The 20,302-nt window shown below is 45.3% G+C and overlaps 4 protein-coding genes across 8 annotated transcripts in view; 3 read left to right on the forward strand and 1 right to left on the reverse strand.

Annotated features, from left to right (window-relative positions):
- Positions 1-1,815, reverse strand: part of LOC125748633 (nectin-2-like) — a 36,837-nt gene extending 35,022 nt beyond the window's left edge. Inside the window, exon 1 of one of the 2 annotated variants that reach the window (XM_049025034.1) lies at positions 1,419-1,815. In XM_049025034.1, coding sequence (XP_048880991.1) covers positions 1,419-1,491 — 73 coding nt within the window. In that variant the 5' untranslated portion in view covers positions 1,492-1,815. The remainder of the gene's footprint in view (positions 1-1,418) is intronic. The other variant, XM_049025033.1, reaches the window with a different exon arrangement.
- Positions 615-5,766, forward strand: LOC125748634 (basement membrane-specific heparan sulfate proteoglycan core protein-like). Of its 4 annotated transcripts, XM_049025035.1 has the most exons (6): positions 615-1,176; positions 3,498-3,539; positions 3,778-3,883; positions 4,175-4,443; positions 4,992-5,327; positions 5,467-5,766. In XM_049025035.1, exons 4-6 carry the CDS (start codon positions 4,377-4,379, stop codon positions 5,748-5,750), a joined length of 687 nt encoding a protein of 228 aa, XP_048880992.1. In that variant the 5' UTR covers positions 615-1,176; positions 3,498-3,539; positions 3,778-3,883; positions 4,175-4,376; the 3' UTR covers positions 5,751-5,766. The 4 variants fall into 4 exon arrangements, with proteins under 4 accessions (XP_048880992.1, XP_048880993.1, XP_048880994.1 ...); XM_049025036.1 differs by lacking the exon at positions 3,778-3,883; XM_049025037.1 differs by lacking the exon at positions 3,778-3,883 and having other exon boundaries at positions 4,336-4,443.
- A 187-nt stretch (positions 5,767-5,953) lies between these two features.
- Positions 5,954-13,155, forward strand: LOC125748875 (uncharacterized). The gene is made up of 9 exons (XM_049025538.1): positions 5,954-5,974; positions 6,078-6,171; positions 6,274-6,597; positions 7,847-8,101; positions 11,581-11,730; positions 11,896-11,969; positions 12,071-12,091; positions 12,275-12,321; positions 12,485-13,155. The coding sequence occupies exons 1-9, from the start codon at positions 5,954-5,956 to the stop codon at positions 12,504-12,506; spliced, it is 1,008 nt and encodes a 335-aa protein (XP_048881495.1). The 3' UTR covers positions 12,507-13,155.
- A 483-nt stretch (positions 13,156-13,638) lies between these two features.
- abhd16a (abhydrolase domain containing 16A, phospholipase) lies at positions 13,639-19,990 on the forward strand. The gene is made up of 20 exons (XM_049025608.1): positions 13,639-13,788; positions 14,121-14,177; positions 14,448-14,514; positions 14,765-14,851; positions 14,961-15,046; positions 15,135-15,208; positions 15,315-15,422; positions 15,517-15,631; positions 16,639-16,740; positions 16,926-16,989; positions 17,127-17,176; positions 17,732-17,855; positions 17,937-18,041; positions 18,397-18,460; positions 18,548-18,604; positions 18,693-18,755; positions 18,852-18,928; positions 19,035-19,133; positions 19,217-19,263; positions 19,339-19,990. Exons 1-20 carry the CDS (start codon positions 13,687-13,689, stop codon positions 19,420-19,422), a joined length of 1,632 nt encoding a protein of 543 aa, XP_048881565.1. The 5' UTR covers positions 13,639-13,686; the 3' UTR covers positions 19,423-19,990.
- Positions 19,991-20,302: the final 312 nt, after the last annotated feature.

The raw sequence follows: 20,302 nt of genomic DNA on the forward strand, positions 1-20,302 counted from the left end.
TCATAAAAAAACGGCCATCATTACGTGATTCTGCCATCTATCCCATTGACGGAATAAACGATAACTTTAACACTTTAAAACGCAAAATGGCAGTTTCTCCCCCTTTGGGGTCATTAATAAAACACGATCATTTGTTTAGCTTTTATTAGGTTTGTCGCACTGTAAAATGGGGTAACGCAGAAACTTCATGAATAAATAAAGGCAGGAAACGCGTTTCTGTATTGTTACGAAAGGGACTGTGACGCAATATCATTTAACCTTCAACATTCGAAACTTTAGAGGTTCTTCATTTAATTAACCGCATGTAATGTATTAAGGGGAATAAACTAGGGAAATCCGTGAGACTTACAAGTCAGCTCAAGTAAGCTTTATAGCAGACATTAAGCCAAAGTTAAAGCGGTTAATATAATTTTGAAATGTACTCCGAAACCATCTGTTTTTTTTCCGGCACCGCAGTTTATCAGGTGTCTGTATCTGCTGGACTGCGACTATGACGCAACCTTATTGAATAATTCGTATACAACTGATTAGCCCTCTTGAGCGAGGACGTAAATTAACATAAAGAGGGCGTAGCTGGGTTTACATAAAAAAAAACAGAAAAATGTTTCGTTAAGGTTTACAACGAAATCTTATATTGGTATTCACTGCGAAAGGTGGAGGGAAACTGACAGAAAATAAGTCCTTAAAAATGCTAATAACAATATTATGGTCAATAAAAAAGTGCTCGCCATCACGAAAATCGCATCAAATAAGTGACCCTTCTTCAGTTTAGACCCTTCTACAGACGTCTAGACATGGTCACCACGTTAAAGACACTGATCAAATCACTTAGCGGCTTTACATGTAAAACGCAGTTAATCTGGTTCAAAAGACAATAACGGAGAGAATGACACCCTGTTGCTTTTTGTTCGTGTCTACACTTATAATACATTTGTACATTTTACCAGACGTCACATAAGACGTTCCCCAGAGAAACAGCGGTAGATGTAGCTATTATGGGGCACGGAAATTGAAGTAACAGAGGTGACATGCACCTTTTAAGAATAAAGTATTTTTTGCGATCACACACCTGCGGACAACCAGAAAAAAATATCAAGAGGCCACACCTTGACTAACATGGCGTATAGAACTATCCATACAGACCGGGATACGGGGCACAGAAGTCGACAATAACAGGTACCACCTACCGTCGTATTTAAATAAATACCGTAATATATATATATATATATATATATATATATATAGAGAGAGAGAGAGAGAGAGAGAGACCTTAGATTTAAGTATTTTTGGAATTTGACATTGACTGCTATGTGGCCGTAGTGTCGCAGAGATATCTTCAGTCAGTAATCAGACATTACAATGAAATGGCAAATGAGGGTTTGCAGAATGAATGCATAAAACCCGAAAATTACTCTTACCTTGGATCGCTAGCCCAAACATAATCAGTACGAAGGCAAAACTGGGCGAATTTCTAGCGTTGTGTTTCCCCATGGTCGATGTTCCTCGGAAAATTAAAAAACAAAAACTAAGACGCGCGACGGATTTTACAGAGTACTTAAGAATAAACACTCCTGGCAGTTATGCAGCACAGAAACCTTTAAAAGGGGGAAAAAACTTTAGAGAACAAAACGGACGTCTGTGGTTGCGCTATTTGTATCCGGAATCTTTTATTCCTCGGCAGCGTACCCTAAGCGATAACAGGAAAATAATATTACAATCTTGGAAGAGACAGGTAACTACGAGCAGGCAGAAAGTATGAACTGTTATCTAGAGCGTCAAGCAATTCCCCTGCCTTACAGCGTTTGCCTAGATCGACTGTGATAGGCTGGAATTCGTAGCGTCATCCAAGCGTCACTCATTTACGACGCTAGATTGTAAGGTGGAAAGTTTCGAAGTTACAGGGATGTTTCGATGCTTGACAGTCACGTATAACGAAATTGTCGTGCCAATATAATCATTCTTCATTCATTGCCAGTCGTTTGTCGTTGATTTGACAAACGAGTACTCGAGCCAGTGGGCCTAATACAACCTATATTTAAATCGCAGTAATGTAATACCAACTGCTGTTACCTAGAAGTGAAAGTAACCACGGAGTAGTGGTTTTAGATAATTACCAATATGCTTCGAGGGATTTTCCCCCAGGGATTTTTTTAAATCTCGTACAAACTGTATCCCACACTAAAATCTTTTACATGTCGGCAATTTTTCAAAGGCATAGAAGGAATATTTACTGAATGCTTAAATAAAATGTTCAAACACCCCTACAGAAAGTTAAATTTGAACATGGAAAAATCTTTCCACCATCTCAGGTTATAACGTGTTAACGTAGTATGAGATTATTATACAAGTAGAATGGAATTTCCAATATTTATAAAGTTATATATTGAAATGTAAACGTAAATTTGTTCCTAACAAATTACTCCAACTTTAAAAAAATCTATAAAAGGCAGGGTCTATGCCATTGTCAGTGAACAATTAGGCCTATTATTGGCTAAATAAGCAAACAAAATTGAAGTCTTCTTGATACCAGGTCTGTTCTGAATAAATCCGATAAACAATGTGCGTTGTTGTACACATGTAATATTATGTAGTCATATATACAATCTCAAAACAGGCTAACCGGAGGACTTTACCCAGTCGACATATATTATGCCTTGATAAGAAGCCATTTTAATTATTATATTGATAATATTTATATGTAGCCATTTATTTTATAAAGTATGCCCAGCCATCTTCCTTACAGGTTATCCAGTCCCCAGTGGCATTTAATTTAGAACCCATTCCAGGAAACAGATTGTAGGGGGCAGCCATGATGATTTGAGGCATTCAAGCACTTTGCTCCCCAGCACTGGAAATCCGAAGACATAACGCTTAACCACTGAGACACCGTGCCATCTGATTAAAGCATATTAGCATTGTAAATTGGTATCTCCGGAGGCCTATATGTTGCATGACAGCACCGTGCGTTAGTGTTTTTGTCAGGTGACTGGCACTTTGGACTACCTGCTAGTTTGAGTGAAATTTTCCACAAAATGAATGATGTCAGATTGGCTAAGTCTATGTAGAAATGCTATTATTCATATTGTACAGACGAACAATACAACTGGCGACATTGGACTATAATTTACTTTATTGCGCCACCTCTTGTTGCTTTGATGTTACTACTTTCAGCATATCAGATACTTTATGTCAAACAGTTCGGCAAATATAGTTCTTGCGCCTAAGAAAAGCTAATCTACGCCTAATTCCAGTTCATCTGTGACTACAGACTAATGCCTCTAAACCCCACTATTTTGCATTTAATGTACATCAAATTACTTTCCTCATTCGGGTTTCTCAGGTCGTCTCCATGATCGTTCTCACCGTCGCTTAGCTGCCTCGTTTAACCTATGCGGAATTAATCAGTGACCTTAATCTTTTCACACATTATGACCAATTTCTTTTTCTTATTTTTTATTTTTTGTAATAACGCTTTTGCTCTTATTCACTGATTTCAGCTGAAATAAATCTGTCAGGACGCTTTGACCACTCAGATGAAGGTATGGAACATCTATCGCTCTTTTAAGCGATATCTGCGGTCGTGTCAGTCCTTGGTGGGGATTCGATAAATTCAAGGAGCAATGTGACGATTTTAAAAGCTGACACATTCCGTGGCGTAATTCTTCCTGACAGAGATGACCCGCTTGTTTTGTGGCAGTAGACCTATTGCTTTCAGTCTTGATTCCCACTCACTCATTTCTCTCCCAAATGCTCTTTCTCCTCCCTCCATTATCGCAGCATTAATTAACGCTGATCTGGTAATGGCACTCCGAGGGGCTGATATTACCGTTAGTCTTAATTAAAGACACTGAAGGGAACTAAAGACTGACAGCACAGGCAATGTGTAAGTTCAAGCTATGTTTTTTAAAAGTACAGTATAAGCACACAGATTCTTTCTTAAAAAGATGAATTTATAGAATCCAGTTTTGTAGCAGAAAACAATGACGCGCCTATTTATTTTGGCATAAGCTGTCGTTTATCTGAAGTGTGTGTGTGTGTGTGTGTGTGTGTGTGTGTGTGTGTTTGTGTTTGCGTGCATTTGCCATTTCGCTGTTGGGAGTAAATGGAACAGAGAGCGTATTTACGCAAACGTCCATGTTTTTTGTTCCTGTTTGTCCTTGTTATGATTTATCAGCAGGCAGCCGCATGGGCGCTCAGTGTCAAGGTCTTCCTGACGGGTGTCCGCTTCTGGTTTTGGTGACATCTCATAAAAATAGTTCCTGTGTATTTTAGTCTAAATTAGACAATGACACTGTGGTTTCTGGATAGTTATACAGACAATTTTATGTCACGCAGTTATAAGAAGTAGGAAGCAACCGGTTGTGAGCTTTTGTACGATGGACCTGCGTTTTGCATTCCCCTTGGCTGTACTCCTGCTGTGCTCTGGTCCAGTTATAGCGAAAGGTACAGTGAAAATACAGTTAAGTCAGTCTTGTTTTACTTAATCTTCTTTCTTTCTTTCTTTCTTTCTTTCTTTCTTTCTTTCTTTCTTTCTTTCTTCTGTATGCCTTATTATTAATATTATTATTATTATTAATAATAATAATAATAATAATAATAATAATAATAGCTTTGTGTCCCTTGGCAATATATTAGATAATTACATTTGTTAAGTCAACTGAAACAGGTCAAATAACTTTAAATATATGCCTGAGGGTGCTGGGTGGCCAGCCCTAGTCCATGAGAGCCTCAGTCCCATGACGCATTTTAATTTGCACCTGATTAACTGCAATATATGAATAAAAAGCTGCAGGAGCGACGCGCCCTGCAGTGCTCAAGGTGCAGGCTGTCACCCCTGCGGTAGAGCTGTACGTGCAATTCATGATCTTCATCTTAAGGAGGAAGTGCAATTATTATTAATCATTTTCTAATAATAATAAAATAATAATAATAAAATGATGGTAATAATAAGAGTAACATAACCATGTATCTAATTTGTTTGTACTTGCCAGATCAAGACGTGAATGTTATTGTGGCTATGGCAGACACCGCCATCACATTACCTTGCTCTAATATGCCACTTAAGGAGAAAATGGCAATAAACTGGCAGTGGTTGCCCCACGGTGCGGACAGCACCAGACTGATCCTCTCTGCTGACCGAAGGCAGGAGTTTCTGGGCAGGCTGTCCAAGAGGGACGCCCGTCTGGCCGACTCAGGCTTCTGGAAGTCGGGAAACTTCTCGTTGTCTTTTAGGGCCAGTTCCGAGGATGGCGGCCATTACACATGCCTCATTAACCAGGCCCAGAAGACGCTGAAAGAGCACGTCATGCTCCTGGTCGTTCTCACAGGTGCTTGCAGGTTTTTTTGCTGGCCTTTTGCTGGCCTCTCTGTTTGCCCTGATATTTTACTTTCTGAATTAAGGCTGCTGTCTCTTCTTCCAATGCGTGTCCCTTGTGGTGTTAATGGCGGTCTCGCTTGCTGGCACAGTGTCTGCAGATCCCCCCCTCCCTGTTCCAGAGCAGAGCACGCTGCGCCTGCAGGCAAAAGTGTCCGGGTCGAGCTCGGTCCTCGACATTTCCTGGCTTTCCCCCCACGGGCTGCCACTGCACTATGAGGTGCTCCCTGAAGGGGGCGTGATCACTAAACTACCCAAAATCACACTTGCTGATAAGGGAGACTACATCTGCAAAGTTAGGCCACAGGGGAACCGTGGAAGACCAGCTTCCCTCTTTTTGTATCCAGTGACAGTTGATGGTAAGTGGGGAAAATAGCTGCAGGGAGTTTGAAGAGTAGAGTTTGGGGGGGGGGGGGGTGGTTGAGGTGGAAGGATGGCAGGAAAGCTGGGGTGCTGAGGGGGTGCAGAGCGCAGGAAATACTCAATAGGCGTTGGCTAATTCAATAAATCACAAAATGCTATTAAGCTCTCCCTTGTACATGTAGGGAATGACGACGACACCATTTCAGACAAAATTACATGGGGCTGACTCATATTATAGTGCTCCTCTCCTAACTGTACAAATCACTACTGTTATAATCCAGGGTATAATTCTGGTGTCACTGAGACAGCAGACAGATCATTTCGTTTCACTTCCTAACAGTCGCCTTTATTTCCAGTCCACCGTAATTACCTTTTTGTCCTCAATTTTTGTCTTGCAGGTCGCCGGGCAGCTAACTTCAACCACAATACCTACAGTAAGCGAATCTACATAATTTAACTGAATACAGTTTCTGTGGAGTCCGAATGTAATTATCTCTCTGTCCTCCTAAGCCTCCTGCTTTCTGGCTCCTTCCCAGGTGCACAGATCTCAAAGGCGTGTCTTTCGAACACTCCTGTCTCCCTCCCCTGTTCCCCCATCTCTGGAGACTATGTCCTCCTGTACTGGCAGCACCCTGACAAGCGGAAAGAGATAGAGCTCATCTTTTCCTACGACCGCTGGAGGCGAAGAGTCCGGAACGTCACCAAATCCAACCTCAGGGTCTCGCTCTGTGACTCGGCCAGGCAGGGCACGTTTGGCTTCGTGCTGACACCTCGGCCCGAGCACGGGGGCGTGTTCATCTGCGAGGTCTTCCAGGATGACAACGTCTACAGCCAGAGCCTGAGGCTCAGTGTGCTGCATGGTGAGGGGGGGGGGTGGGGGCTCATGCGTCGAGCCGCTGCCTGCCACTGCCTACAGTTTAGAAACCACGTTCTCCTGAGGGATGTGTCACTGTCATACTCACTGTGCCATGTCATCTGTCACTGTCATCTAACACCCTATTCAACATTCCACTGACATGCTGACCGCTCATAGTATATATAGCTACACTGCTATTCAAGTCTTAGGTGGCCAAATTATGTTGAAATTATTTTTATGTTGGTGTAAAACCTATAATGTTATATCTGTCACAGTGAGTAAGCTTAGCCATTTCAGAAACCCTCCAAAAGTTACCCCAGTGTATGCAGTAACCATCCAATATACCCATGTATTTGTTGCCTCGATCAATAACATATCACCGTTTGGCTAATCTTAACGTCATCAGATCACTTAACAAGTTCTGTTAATTCATTGAGTGAGGTGGTGGTGAAATTTAAAGAATATGTGGATTGGCTAGGGTGCCTCTGAGGAGATTAATGGGAATTGAAGAAGCGTTGTTCTAGCTAACCAGCAAGATGTCAGCAACTTTATAAAGAATGAATTCTTGTTATTTTTTATCGTGTTACAGTTCAGTTGTATATATTCTAGTGTTAAATTGTTTTTTTCCCGAACAATAATATGCTTTCACTCAGAGAAATAGCTTTAAAAATTTTTTTTTCTCTATTTTCATGTGTGTGTGTGTGTGTGTGTGTGTGTGTATATATATATATATATATATCGGCGTTCTTAAAACTCACACCTAAGGAATGTGTTTATGTGAAGTGACACATAGTACCTATGATTACAAGCTGGTATGGTGGCTGACTTGTTTGCACTGCTGCCTCACGCCTCCGCGGTTGGGGTTTGAAATACCACTGCATGCTTTGAGAAGTGTCTGATCCTTGTTTCGGCTTCCTGTACATAATCTAGTTTCCTTCCAGAGCCGAAATATATGCGGTTAGGCAGAACGGTGTCTGTAAAATATGAACGTGACCATGATGTGTGCGAGAATGCATGATATGAATTTGCATCCCATTCAGGGTGTCCCCTGTCTCATTTTGCCTGGCATAGGCGCTGGGCTCCCCGTGATGGATTGATTGATGGATGCATTTGTTGTAGCTTAAGATCCCTCCCTGAAAAGAATTGTAAGATGTAGCCTAACTTGCTCTGCTTGGAGCCTGGCTCTTGGCTGTGTTGTGTGACTGCTGTGTGCTTTGATCAGCAGATGAGCATAAGTGACTTCTTTCTCACAGTTGCGGCACAAACCCGCCTCTCGGTAGCATATCTCACCTGCCGGTACTCGGAGCGCCCGCAGGTGCGAGTGGTCACCTGGACTCACCAGTACGCCAACCCCTCGCTGAAGTGGTACTCCAAAATGCCGGGTGTCATCACTACTGAGGTCCAGTTACCACCCCGACCTGAGACCGCTGGCAATTACACCTGCACTCTGGAGCTGAACAACGGGGAGAAGATCGACACTGTGCACGTGGTGAGGCTGCCCAGTGATGGTGAGAGTGCCGAACGGCGCTGCCGGCTAATACCCTTGTTGCTTTCCTGGCTGTTTCTTGATGCCTTCCTGACATCGTCTTCTTTGGAGCTGCATACTGAGCTACCCCTGTCCATTCCGTGACGAAGGGGTGGCATCGTGATTCTCACTATGTACCTCCAAGCAGATGAGCTCATGGCACATGTCTGTGTGTTTTACAGGTGCCTTTCTTATGAACTTCCATTGGTTGCTCTCATTTTCTCCCACAGTCCAAATTACTTGGAGCTGGCTGGACTGGTATCTTTAAATTGCCCTTTGTTTGCTTGTATATGTGTCCCCTGTGATAGACTGGCTTCCCATTTGGAACATAGCCTACCTATACTGTAGCTTCAGGCTTGCTGGATAAGGGATCATGGATGGACTAATGACTGAGTAGATCGATGGAGTTTCTTTCATCAGTAGATGTGATACAGGAAGGTCATCAAAGAGAACAAAGAGAAGTTCGATACATGTCTGTTTTTCAGCAGTCGATTGAGTTCAGAAGACGCCATTGTCAAGCTATTCGCTTTAAGCAGGGGTTTTCAAAGTGAGGTCCATGACCAGCCCCCCCCCCAGGTCTGTAAAGCAGTTTCAGGGGGGTGCACAGAGACATTTCATGCTTTGAGGAAATACCAGTATTATCATCTGGTTGATACATGGTGAAAAATACTGAAGTAGCATGAAGAACATTTAATGCTGGCCTTTATCATGTATGGTGGGGTGGAGTGGTGGCTCTGAGGCTGGGGATCTGTGCCGGAAATCAGAAGGTTGCCAGTTCGAATCCCCTGAATGCTAGGAGTGATTGTACTCCATTGGGCCCTTGCGCAAGGCCCTTCACCTGCGGTTGCTTCATCCTGGGTATGACGCTAACCTACATCCAGCCCTGTAAGGAGGTCCTCCAACCTCCAGGGACAATTTAGGGGTTGGCGGCAGGATTGGCACTGTTCCATTCCATCCAAACTAGCGTGGTGCTGCGGTATCACCCACTGCACAGCTGCACTCGGGCTCTCACCCCAGAGGTGGTTCCTTGTGTGGTGGGTGCAGCAACGTGCTCTATCCTCCTTACCTGTACCTCACCTCTTTATCATTTTGTATTATACACCCCTGCTCTTTAAATGCAATTATGAAATGGTACATTTGCTAGGGCTAATGGGTCCAAAGCACCTTGTTTCTAGATCCTACATGTATAGGAAAGGTTGAAAACCCCTAGTTTAAACCAAGTGTTAAGACTCTTGTATGGCTGGATATACGCAGTGTAGTCTGAGTAGCGAATGGGGCATGTCTAGGCTTTTCTTGGTCTCATGAGCACATCGAGTCCCCATCAGACTCTTTAGTTGGAGCATAAGCTGACAAGCTATATTCCTGTGCAAGGTAATGGTGCCCCCCCCCCCCCCCAACCAAGGCTTCCCCACACTTCACGGTGAGTCGCCCATGTTCTCTCCTTGTTCTCTGGGAATCGGGAGGTTGGTGCCGGTCCATGTGAAACATATGGTTAATTCAGAAGAGTGTAAATGGTCAAATTGGCTGCAGTAAGGCAGAGCATTTAAAGAAAAGACAAGAGTGAGTGGTCTTAACGAGGATCCCCGGGGGACACCAGTGCTGATGTCAGGAGCAGCGGGCGGCTGACCTTTAAGCACAACAGAAATATGATGTAAGGGAATGCAGGATAATGGCAAACAGAAAGCTAGAAATGTCATAAACCCTCAGTTATCCGCCGCCCATTCGCTGGATGTCATACTTCACCGGGCACATTGGAAACATCTCGGGAAGCCCGTCTTTGCAGCTTGGGTCAGCACCCAATTAATTCTCAAGAATAACAGGCAGCCCACCCTCATAAGCAAAGCCTGACTCTCCTGTGGCTCTCCACATGGTTATTCAGCTGGTAGTTTGCTAAAAATACAACCCTGGATTACAGCAACAACAAAGTTTGACGATAATAATGTACTTATCCTGTGACGAGGGCTTAGTCTTCCTTTCTAAGGATGGATTTGCTGTTTCAAATCTGAAGGATATATAAGTGAAAGCTAACGTGCGATTCTCACCCTTCCCACCCGCCGTTCGTTATGTAAGAAACGCCTAATCAAAGCAGGATGAAAATAGGACGTGGTACTTTCATAATCTATTTTTAAATGGTTGGAACTCGCCAAGCTTGTAGAAAAATGAAACCTCTCAGCCATTTTAGCTAGCTAGACCTTAGTGTGAAGGCTGTTGTTTTTGTACATTTCTTGATGTTTAAGATAACATTGTAATTGTTGCCGTTTTTGTGTCCGTTTCCATGGTTACCTGTTCCAAGACAAGGTGAGCTTCGTGATATGGGAAATATGAAATGGAGACCACTAATGCCCGCAGTAAATCTGTCAATAGCGAGCAGTAATCCTGACTTCAACACTGTTGGACTTTTCATTTCATGTTCAGATAATAATAATGTTTAAAGCCGAGTGGTTCGTTTGGGTGTTTTCATGTGTGTCCATATCCTGCTTTAGCATGTATCGCGTTGCTACCTATTGCACTGGCTTATTTAGCATCAAGTTTATGAATTCTGTCCAGTAGGTTTGGCATGAGGAGCTGGGGAAAGGGTTAAAGGTCACTGCACGTTTGCCACGCTCCAGTGCGTTTGGAATTCAACACCCACCCGTGTGAGTCTGGCAAACCGACAACGGGCCAGAACAGGGACGCAGTCTTCCAGTTGGAGGCTAGTCAGCCAGACTACCCCCCCCCCCCCCCCCCCATGAGCCCCATCACGAGCTGTGAGCCGTGAGGGGACAAAGGGTGGAGAAAAAACGAGTCATAGCGGCCTCAAAAAGACTATTAAAAGAGGTTTATTCTTATCGAGATCTTGACAGTTCCAGGAGGTGAGAGAGAAATCGGGGTTCTCCGGTGATGGTCTTCGCGCCCTTCCTCTCTTTGCCACCTCCGCACCTCTGGTGTTTTCGCGAAGCCATGAGTGCAAAACCAGCTCAGCTTCTCACTGCTGAATCTCGAGAAGATCAGTCTATTCACACTTTAACTGATTAACCTTTGAGGCTCCACACATACAATGGGAAATTCTGATAACTCCAAAGGCCTTAAATTTGCCCTGTTAGGACTCACCCTGTTTCCTCATGTGTCTTCTGAGTAAAAGGCACTTACCCGCAATTCTTAAATACCCCAAGGTGACAAGAGGACGGAGTGTTTCTTAGCCTATCATTAGATTAGGTGTGACACAAAAGACAGTTTGATTATATTAAATCCATGGAAAACATAAATAGTTTGTAGAACAGCTTACAGATAAGATACTGATAGGCATATTGTATCTGTTTGTTTAAAGGGTGTCATTTCACTCAAGCCCTTGGAGGCCTGATTTAAAGAGTGACGGTGCCCTCTATTGGCTGGAATCGGGCACTGAAAATCTGCTGTTGCACCTATTAGACCACATATGTCAATTAACCTGTTTTTCTTCCTCTCTCGTTTGTTCCCAACTAGAATCACCCACTCCATCCTCTTCTCCTTCTTTGCCTTCTTCCCATTCTTCTCCTTTCCCCTATCTCTCTATCCTGGGGGTCCTGCTTCCGGTGGTCGCCGTGGCTATTGGCGTGTTGCTATGGAAACTCAGAGCACACAAAGCTTGCCCCGGTGAGTCTGCCAGCATTCTTATTTGTCGTCTATCTTTGCCTGTCGGCCTGCATTGGTAATTGAACTGACATAAATGTAGTGGGACTGGGAGTCAGACATAATGAATGTGGAGCGCGATCTGGAAGCTCTGTCACCGAGTGCCAATGCAGCTCTCTCTTCCTTAAGGTATCGAGCAATCATTGTCTCACCACTCAGGAGAGGTGGAAAATATTTATGAAAACCCTGAAGATCTGAGGCAGGTGAGGAGAGGCACGTTTTATCCATATTTGCACACCTGACATTGCACCCCCAATCTTGTGCAACAATAACCCCCCTTCTTTGTTTCCCCCACTCGCTGAAGGCACAGAGCTCGATCTACATGGTGAGTTGTCTGATTCCTTGCGGCAGACTGACAGGAACACGGCCACTCATGCTGTCACATGACGCAGCCCTGTCAGACCATTCACCGCTGCATTATTCAGTCGACTCCTGGGTGGCCCCATCAAGTTCCCGATCGTAGCTCACCTTTGTCACCCCCCCCTTCCACCTTGTTTCCTTCCCCCAGGACCTGAAGCCCACCAGCCAGGATGATGTGTACAAGGAGCTGGACAGGTGAGCGTTAACTGGATCACAGGTCACGAGATGGACAGGGTCCGCGCCTCTTTGTCACCATCCCTTATCACGTCGTCCCGGTGATGTGACAGTGTATAACCCAGTTACAGCTCACGCGTTGTTGTTGCATGCCCTAAATGTGACATGTGTGTCCTTCTCTCAGATATGAACACCGTCCATACTGACGCCTGACACATCGCCATTGTTGTCGCAGCCCTTCTGCAAACACAGAGAACTTCTGTGTTTCCGGAGCCAAAGTACATTTCGCTGTGTGGCTTGTGGGATGTCGCAGGGGCTCGCTGGGTACCGCTGTGGCCTCACACCTCCAGAATACCGGGTTCGAGTTGTAGTTCATGTTTTTTTGCCCCTACAGTCCCAAAGACCTTTAGATCGCTATCTCTAAATTTCATTCTTTGCCTGTTTATTTGTGCCACATCGCATCCAGGATGCTTCCTGGGATAGGCTCCAGGATGGAGGGATAGATAGGGGGATGGATGGATGAACATATTTTCACTTGTATATTTACATATACAAGTATTTTTAGATTCTGAATTATGCAAAGTTGTATTGGGTTTAAAAGCATAAAAGCCGGTCTGTGCTCCTAAAACAGCCACTGGGTCTGTTATTCAGAAACCAGGTTTTTCTCACTTCCTGTAATTGAGCTCTTTCTCACCATCTCATGTGACACTGCTTCGTACGTTCTCTGCAAATTAAGTTTCATAAGAAATATATATTTTTTTGCTTTGTATTGTTTTCTGTTCAGTTATCTTGTTTATATATGAAAAAACATTGTCTATAGCACATAAAATTATTAAAATTATAAAATAACCTTTCCTTCCGTGTCAGCTGTTTCTTTTTTTTTTTTTATCTAGGATTTAAATTTGTGAATGGTTACCCAATAGAATGTTGAAAAATACTCCCAAGCAAAAATATGCTTCTGTGTTAAACCATAATGAAATATATACCTAAATATTATTTAAATTAAGTCTTTTAACATTCAATAAAATGAATTAATGGGTTAACATAACGATTATATTATACAATGTAATGCCCTTCTAAACCCTGCAGCAGAAAAATATTCTAAGGACTTAAATTGTGACGCGGGGAAATAAAAAAACGTGTTTTCTTTATTAAAAGCAATAAAATCCTGAAACCAAAGGTGTATAAACCTGCAGATACTTTTAATAAAATTAAAAACATTCAGCTATAATTATAGCTTCATCTTATTGATAAGAACTGAACTGACCGACGTCCTCTTCTATTAAAATTATATGTGAAAGAAAAAAAGAAGATTGGTCAAGCTTCGCTTTCCTCCATGACAACTTATTCCCCTAACGGGCTTCCGTAGTTGAACATACAAGAAGAATGGCTATTTGGCTGTGGTTTCGTTGTCTTTTCGGGCCTCATCTACAGCGAATTCATCGCTCGCCGGAGTCTGACAGACTAGAAGCCCGAACAGGGAGGAGGGTGAGCACAGGGGCAATGAATACCAGGGTTTTTAAAAATATGTGACGGTGCTGTTTATGAACAAGGATAAGTTGCTTGTTACTGCGGAAGTGTCAGTGTGTTATTGAAAGTGAAATGGACCGTCATGCTGAATGACAGAGGTGATCGAAAGATGCACTGATGGTCCAGATCACTTGTGGGGCTTTTTTAAAACAAGAACTTATTAGATTGTTAGCGAAACCCACAAATATATTCTTGCGCATTAAGGCGAATTACTGCGGGCTTATTCTATAATTAATGAAGCCCTCTTGCTCATCGGTGTCTTATGAACTCCCCGCGTCTCCCATTCGTAGGGATGGACGTACCAGCCCAGGAGTCTTGAGAAACACACCGACAGCATCCTCGGATGGGTCAGTAATGCTGCAGCTTGACGAAACTACGCAAGAAAGTGCAGTAACATTTACCATGCAGTATCCTCTGGGTGCTTAAAGTGAAAATAAATATGCAGTATTGTTTCTTTTGCATGGAGGGTGGTGTTTGTTCAGTCATTTTGTGGTTATATATTGATGTATGTTTAACATAAATTGACGCTTTCCTGTCGTTCGCACTTCCTTATAAATTAAATGCCTATATGCATTTTGGATTAAATGTGTAAAATGTGTTTTTTGGTTCCCGCTTAGGCTTCGGCTATATGGTCGCTCTCCTACTACAGTTCCCCCCTGCTTCTGTGCTATCTCTACAGAAAAGGTATGATTAGTAAAAGTAGGGGCATGGCTGACGAAATCGGTTTACATCATACTGTACAACAGGCACTGGTGCGGATTTGTCTCTCAGTGTAATTGCATGTTTAACATCCCGTGCATGTTTAATTTTCAGATATATACATGTTCTTTGTTGCGGACAGTAATAATGTAGTATAACTGTTACTGGTGTTAAAGACTGTGAATGTGAACCTGCAGCTGTTGTTTGATATTGATACTGAGTCTCTACTCTTCAGGATACCTGTGCACCACCAAACTGGTCCCAGTTGGTCAGTACCTAGGCACCATTCTGGTGTGCCTGTTTGGAGTAGCGTGTCTGAGAGGTGAGGGTGATTTGCAGCACTGCATGGGAAAGTGGTAGTGCTTTAAACTCCCCAAAAGGCAGCGTGTCACTGTTCACTGAGCTGGTCCTGCGTGTGTTGTCATGAACAGGCCTTGGGCGCTGGCGTAACCCGGAGTACCTGCAGTTTATCAGTATACTGGTTGAGGCCAGGAGGAATTACAGCCCTGCCAACAAGGTAGCGTCAATAGGGGCCCCGCCCCCAGTACCAGGCCCTTGTCCAGCCTGCTCGTAATCGTGACTGGCCCACATTTATTTTTCTGCAGAAAAAACTGTCAAGCTATGATTTTGACTTCAGCCACTGGCCCGTGGACTTCAGCTGGAGAGAAGCCAGTAACCCGTGAGTCTGAGCATCGCGGGTGTGTGTGCGTGTGTGTGTGTGTGTGTGTGGCATGCGTGTCAGATACCCCTCCAGTGTACGACCCCCCCCCTGCTGTGACCAACAGGAAGGCAACCAAGGCTGGTGTTTCCTTGCTGAAACCGGAGCCCAGGCACAGAGGGTCGACGGACAACATCCTGAGCTCGTTCCGCACGCTGCCGTGTCACGTCGTCAGGTGCATCCCTGTTGTCCTGCCCCTTCGTCGCCATTCGCTCGTTCTGCAGACATGGTACCCAATCACCTTCTCTCCACTTCCCCTTTTTTTCCAGCTGCCTGATTGCCCATTCGTTCGGCCGCAGAATGCTGTACCCCGGATCTGTGGGCCTGCTACAGAAGGCCATGAGGCCCATGTTACAGCAGGGCCAGGCCCGGCTCATCGAGGAGGTGAGTGCCAGGCACTTCACCGTGGCTGCATGGCCAGGCTGCTGACGCACTGTAGTGGAGCCTCGCAGATGATCGCTCGACTCGGTCGTCGTCCCATCTGGGTTATTCTTAATAAAGCACAGCAAATTAAGCCCCTTTCACGCCAAAATGTCGAAACTGCTGCCAGAGGGTCCTGAGCACTTTGTCATCTCTCTGTGGCCACAAATGGGATTTGCTGTTGTCGTGTGAATGTCTGCCCCCCCCCCCCCCAACAACAACATGCTCAAGCATTTTTGCAGCTATTCTGTGTCAGTTTAAGCTCTGATTTTCATACAGTAAAATGATCCCCCCCCCTCCCTGGCTACAGAATGACTTGGAGATGTTTGTTTAGATTAAACGGAAAGAAGTTGCTGTTGCTGCTAGTTTTTGGCTGACCATGTGCAGAGTGACCATGTGCTGGGAGGTTTGCTGACCAGTCAGGAGTTATTTCAATATGCTGTTTATTTATCATGTTTCCTGTTTGGTTCGTCATTCTGTTGGGTGGGCATCTGGGTGGCCGGGCGGTTGAGGGCCGTGTGCTGCATTCCTGTCCCCAGCAGGAGTGTGTCTTCACCCTGTGTGCATGTGGGTGTCCTCAGGGTATTCCGGTTTCCAAGAACATGCATTGGCAGAGGGGGTCTCAAGTCCAATAATATGCAATTTTGTGTGTGTGTTCTGAAATGGACTGACTTCCTGTCCTGAAATGGACTGACTTCCTGTCCAGGTTTAGACTAACCATGACCTGTTATGGGATAGGTGGTTGGAAGGTTTCAGCAGAGGTAGATAATTCATGTACGGAAAGTAACAATTCAGACCAAGATTTTTTTTCAGCCAACCGAGTACTCTGACTGTGACTCTTTTTATACTTGGTTGGGTGAAACAAAATCTTGGTCTGAACTGCACTTATGGATTTCAGTCAGTCAGGGAGGGGGCACCCACTGCTTTGCTGGCTGTGACTGAGCTTAGCTGCCCTTCTTCCTCCGCCATAGTTTGACGGGCAGAGAAACAAACTGCTGGCCTGCGACGGCAACGAGATCGACACCATGTTTGTGGACCGGAGGAAGGAGCAGGGCAGCAGGGGGAAAACCCTGGTGAGGGGGGGGGGGACGGGGTGGAATCCCCTGAAAGATGGAATTCCCATGTTTCATGGTGTACTGTGTATCTGTTAATAATGGCCTATTTATAATTACAATTATTACAGTAAAACTTTTAGCATGTGTGTCAGTATTTGTACTGCAGGGCTGGTGCCTGATCTGTGTGTGTGTGTGTGTGGCAGGTGATTTGCTGTGAAGGCAATGCCGGCTTCTACGAGGTGGGCTGCATGAACACCCCCCTGGAAGGTGAGCGGGTACACGCTTCTTCATTCACGCCTCTGTGCTCGCTGTCATGCACAGCTCACACGCTCTGACATGCACTGGCACTCAGACATGGCGCCCTAAAGCGGACACACATGTACTTCTCTGCGTTCCATCTGCAGGGGGATACTCCGTCCTGGGCTGGAACCATCCCGGCTTCGCAGGAAGTACTGTAAGCAGCAGTCCAGCCTTGTTCCCCTCTTTCCATCTGACATTTCACTATCACTCTCTCTCTGTCTCTCTCTCTCTCTCTCTGATTCTTGTTATTAGTGATACAAAATGTCGCAGTGGCTAGATATATCCTGTGTGACTCCAATACATATCACAGTAGTAGAGAGTAGAGTCATTATTTATTACTAGCTCATCTGTCTGGGATGTCTCCTGTTGAGTGCCTCTGCGGCCTGTGATTTGCTCGGGGCTCCCCCATGACCTCGTCTGATTGGATGGGTGATTATTATGTGTCACGTGTGGAAGAACATGGCAGAGAACCATTTACAAACCTTGAGGCCCCTGAACATGAATTCAGTCCTGAGTGTTCCGTTACAGCCAGATAGTGACGTCACCTATATCTCTGCGGAGCACCGCATTGTGATTGAGCCGCTGACCTCGGCCTCACTTCCCGTCTGTGCCTGTCCACCCTCTGAGGAGTTCCCTTCCTTGGTCGTCCTGACTGCCAGCATGCTCTCCTGATTTATGGCTCTGCTCCTTTTCACTCTCGCTCCCACAGGGAGTACCTTTCCCCCAGAACGAGGCCAACGCCATGGATGTGGTCATCCAGTTTTCCATTCACCAGCTGGGCTTTAAGCTCTCTGACATCATCGTCTACGCCTGGTCCATAGGGGGATTCACCGGTAACTATGGCGCTGTGCGGACTGAGGGTCCATGTTGAGCCCGGCTCCTGACCTCCCTCCCACTCTGCTCTGCTCTCCCAGCCAGCTGGGCCGCCATGTCCTATCCGGAGATCAAGGCCCTTGTCCTGGACGCCTCCTTCGACGACCTGCTTCCCCTGGCGCTGAAGGTCATGCCTGACAGTTGGAGTGAGTCTGGGGGGTAGAGGATGACTCCTGGTGCCAGCTCTGGTTCTGGGATTGTTCTGAAATGTGGGGCTAATTTCTAGCCTTGTTCCTGTAGGTATTGATGGAAGAAGTGAGGCTGAAAAAAATGCTGATTCGTTTAACTTGATGATGACTGGTTGCAGACCAAAGGGAATGGGTTAATCTGACAGATGATTAACAAAACATTATAGTCCCGCTCACAGTGGTTCTACAAAACCTCCTGTTTGCCATTTGCTTTGCTTTAAAGATTAGGGTAGTGTCGGTATGTTTGGAGTCGTAGTTCAGGTCTCTTCAGATAGGGGGCGACACTAACTCGGGGATGGCCCTTCTCTCCCAGGGCCGCTGGTGACGCACACGGTCAGGCAGTACATGAACCTCAACAATGCAGAGCAGATTTGCAGGTGAGTGCCTGGTACAAGATGGCGTCAACCCACAACAGACTGTCCTGTCACACATATAACCTGCTGTCTTTTCCGTCCATGCTTAAGGTACCAAGGACCGGTATTATTGATCAGGAGAACCAAAGATGAGATTATCACCACTACGTGAGTCTCGTGCCCTTTCATCCATCACATGACATTGATATTGAACCCACGGGTCAATAGAAACGCTGTCATGATGTTCACCTTATAGAGGCCCAGAAGACATCGTGTCTAACAGAGGCAACGACCTGCTGCTCAGACTACTCCAATTTCGGTATGACCCCCCCCCCCCCCCCCCCCCCCGTTCAATGTGACATTCCTGCAGGGGGAACCCTGAGCCGTGTGTGAGTCTGTCTCCCACCCCACCCAGGTACCCCAAGGTCATGACAGAGGAGGGTGTGAAGGCTGTGAGGCAATGGCTAGCAGCTGCAAGCCCCCTGGACGAGGGTCGGGGATATTTATAGTGTCACGTGTTGATTATCAGTGTCATGTATTGGTCAGAGAGGGGTGGTTCAGTGTGTTTAGGACTGACACGCCATCTGCCCTCCTCCAGCCACGGTGTACAGCCGTAACGAGGTGGATGACGACTGGTGTGTGTCTGTACTGCAGTCCTACCAGACGGACAAGGAGACCCCTTTTCCCTGGAGCGTGGGTGAGACCCCTGTTTGCCGGTCTGCTGCTAGCTGTGGCCAGGCCCCGGCTGCAGATTAACCCCTCCATCTCTGTCCTCCCCAGGCGATGAGATGGCCCCGGAAGGTAGACGGCAGCTAGCTCTCTTCCTGGTGAGTGCAGACTCCCATCACGTGTGCGTTAGCTGTGAAATGCGGAGCCTAAGTGCAGTACCATCCTTCTCTCAGGCCCGGAAATACATGCGCAACTTCGAGTCGACACACTGCACTCCCTTGCCATGTTCCGAGTTCCAGCTCCCCTGGAAACTGTAGGGAGAGGAAGAGGAGATGGAGTGGGAGGTGGGTGTGGAGCAAGGGGGAATGCTGTTGGAACCGGAGTTGTTTATGAGGTCTGTGCCGTAAGACAGGAATTGCGTAAAACCTCCATGTTATTTTCTCTCCGAGTCGTTGTGGCTCGTACTTCCCCCCCCCCCCCCCCGGAACACTCAATCTTTCATTGAGCAAAATGTTTATTACATCTGAGCCTAAACTTAGAAATGTTATATGTGTACATTAAAGTAGGAAGTGCGTAAGTAGGAATCTTTCGGGCTAATCTCCTCACAGGAGGCAGATATCTGTGCACCTGAAAAGTTAGTGCTCAGAGTAATTAAACTGGCCATTTACATTAGATGATATTGATGACAAGCTCTTGGGCTGTGAGTGGCCCATTCTCAAAGCATAACAGAACAGCGGCAATGGTGACGCCTACCTTCGCTCACTCCCAGGTTTCCCTCCATCTGTTAGGGTTTGTGTTGTTTTTTTTTGGTCTGTTATGAACAAAGTTTATTCTGTAATTAAGCTATAAATGTTAAGTGTAATGCTCAATAAAAATGTGATTGGACACCAAGTGCATCTGTCATCTGTTTTAAAAGAATGTTTGAGACTTCCAGGGATTGCGAAGGTAAAATCCTGCTACTGATTTTTAGCTAGATTTTTGTGATATATATATATATATATTTTTTTTTTGGTAGGCTGCCTAGAGTAGGATTACTACTACTAGTAATGGGCCATGGAACAGTGGCAGGGAAACACAGCTGAATTCATTTATACGTGAACCGAAGCCCAAAATTTGCAGACGGTATATGGCTGGGCTGTATAAATGACAATTCACTTAATGTCATATGAAATGTCAAACTTCACAAGAAAATGAGAA

This window comes from Brienomyrus brachyistius, chromosome 9 (genome assembly GCF_023856365.1).
Source record: "Brienomyrus brachyistius isolate T26 chromosome 9, BBRACH_0.4, whole genome shotgun sequence".
Classification (NCBI taxonomy): Eukaryota; Metazoa; Chordata; class Actinopteri; order Osteoglossiformes; family Mormyridae; genus Brienomyrus; species Brienomyrus brachyistius.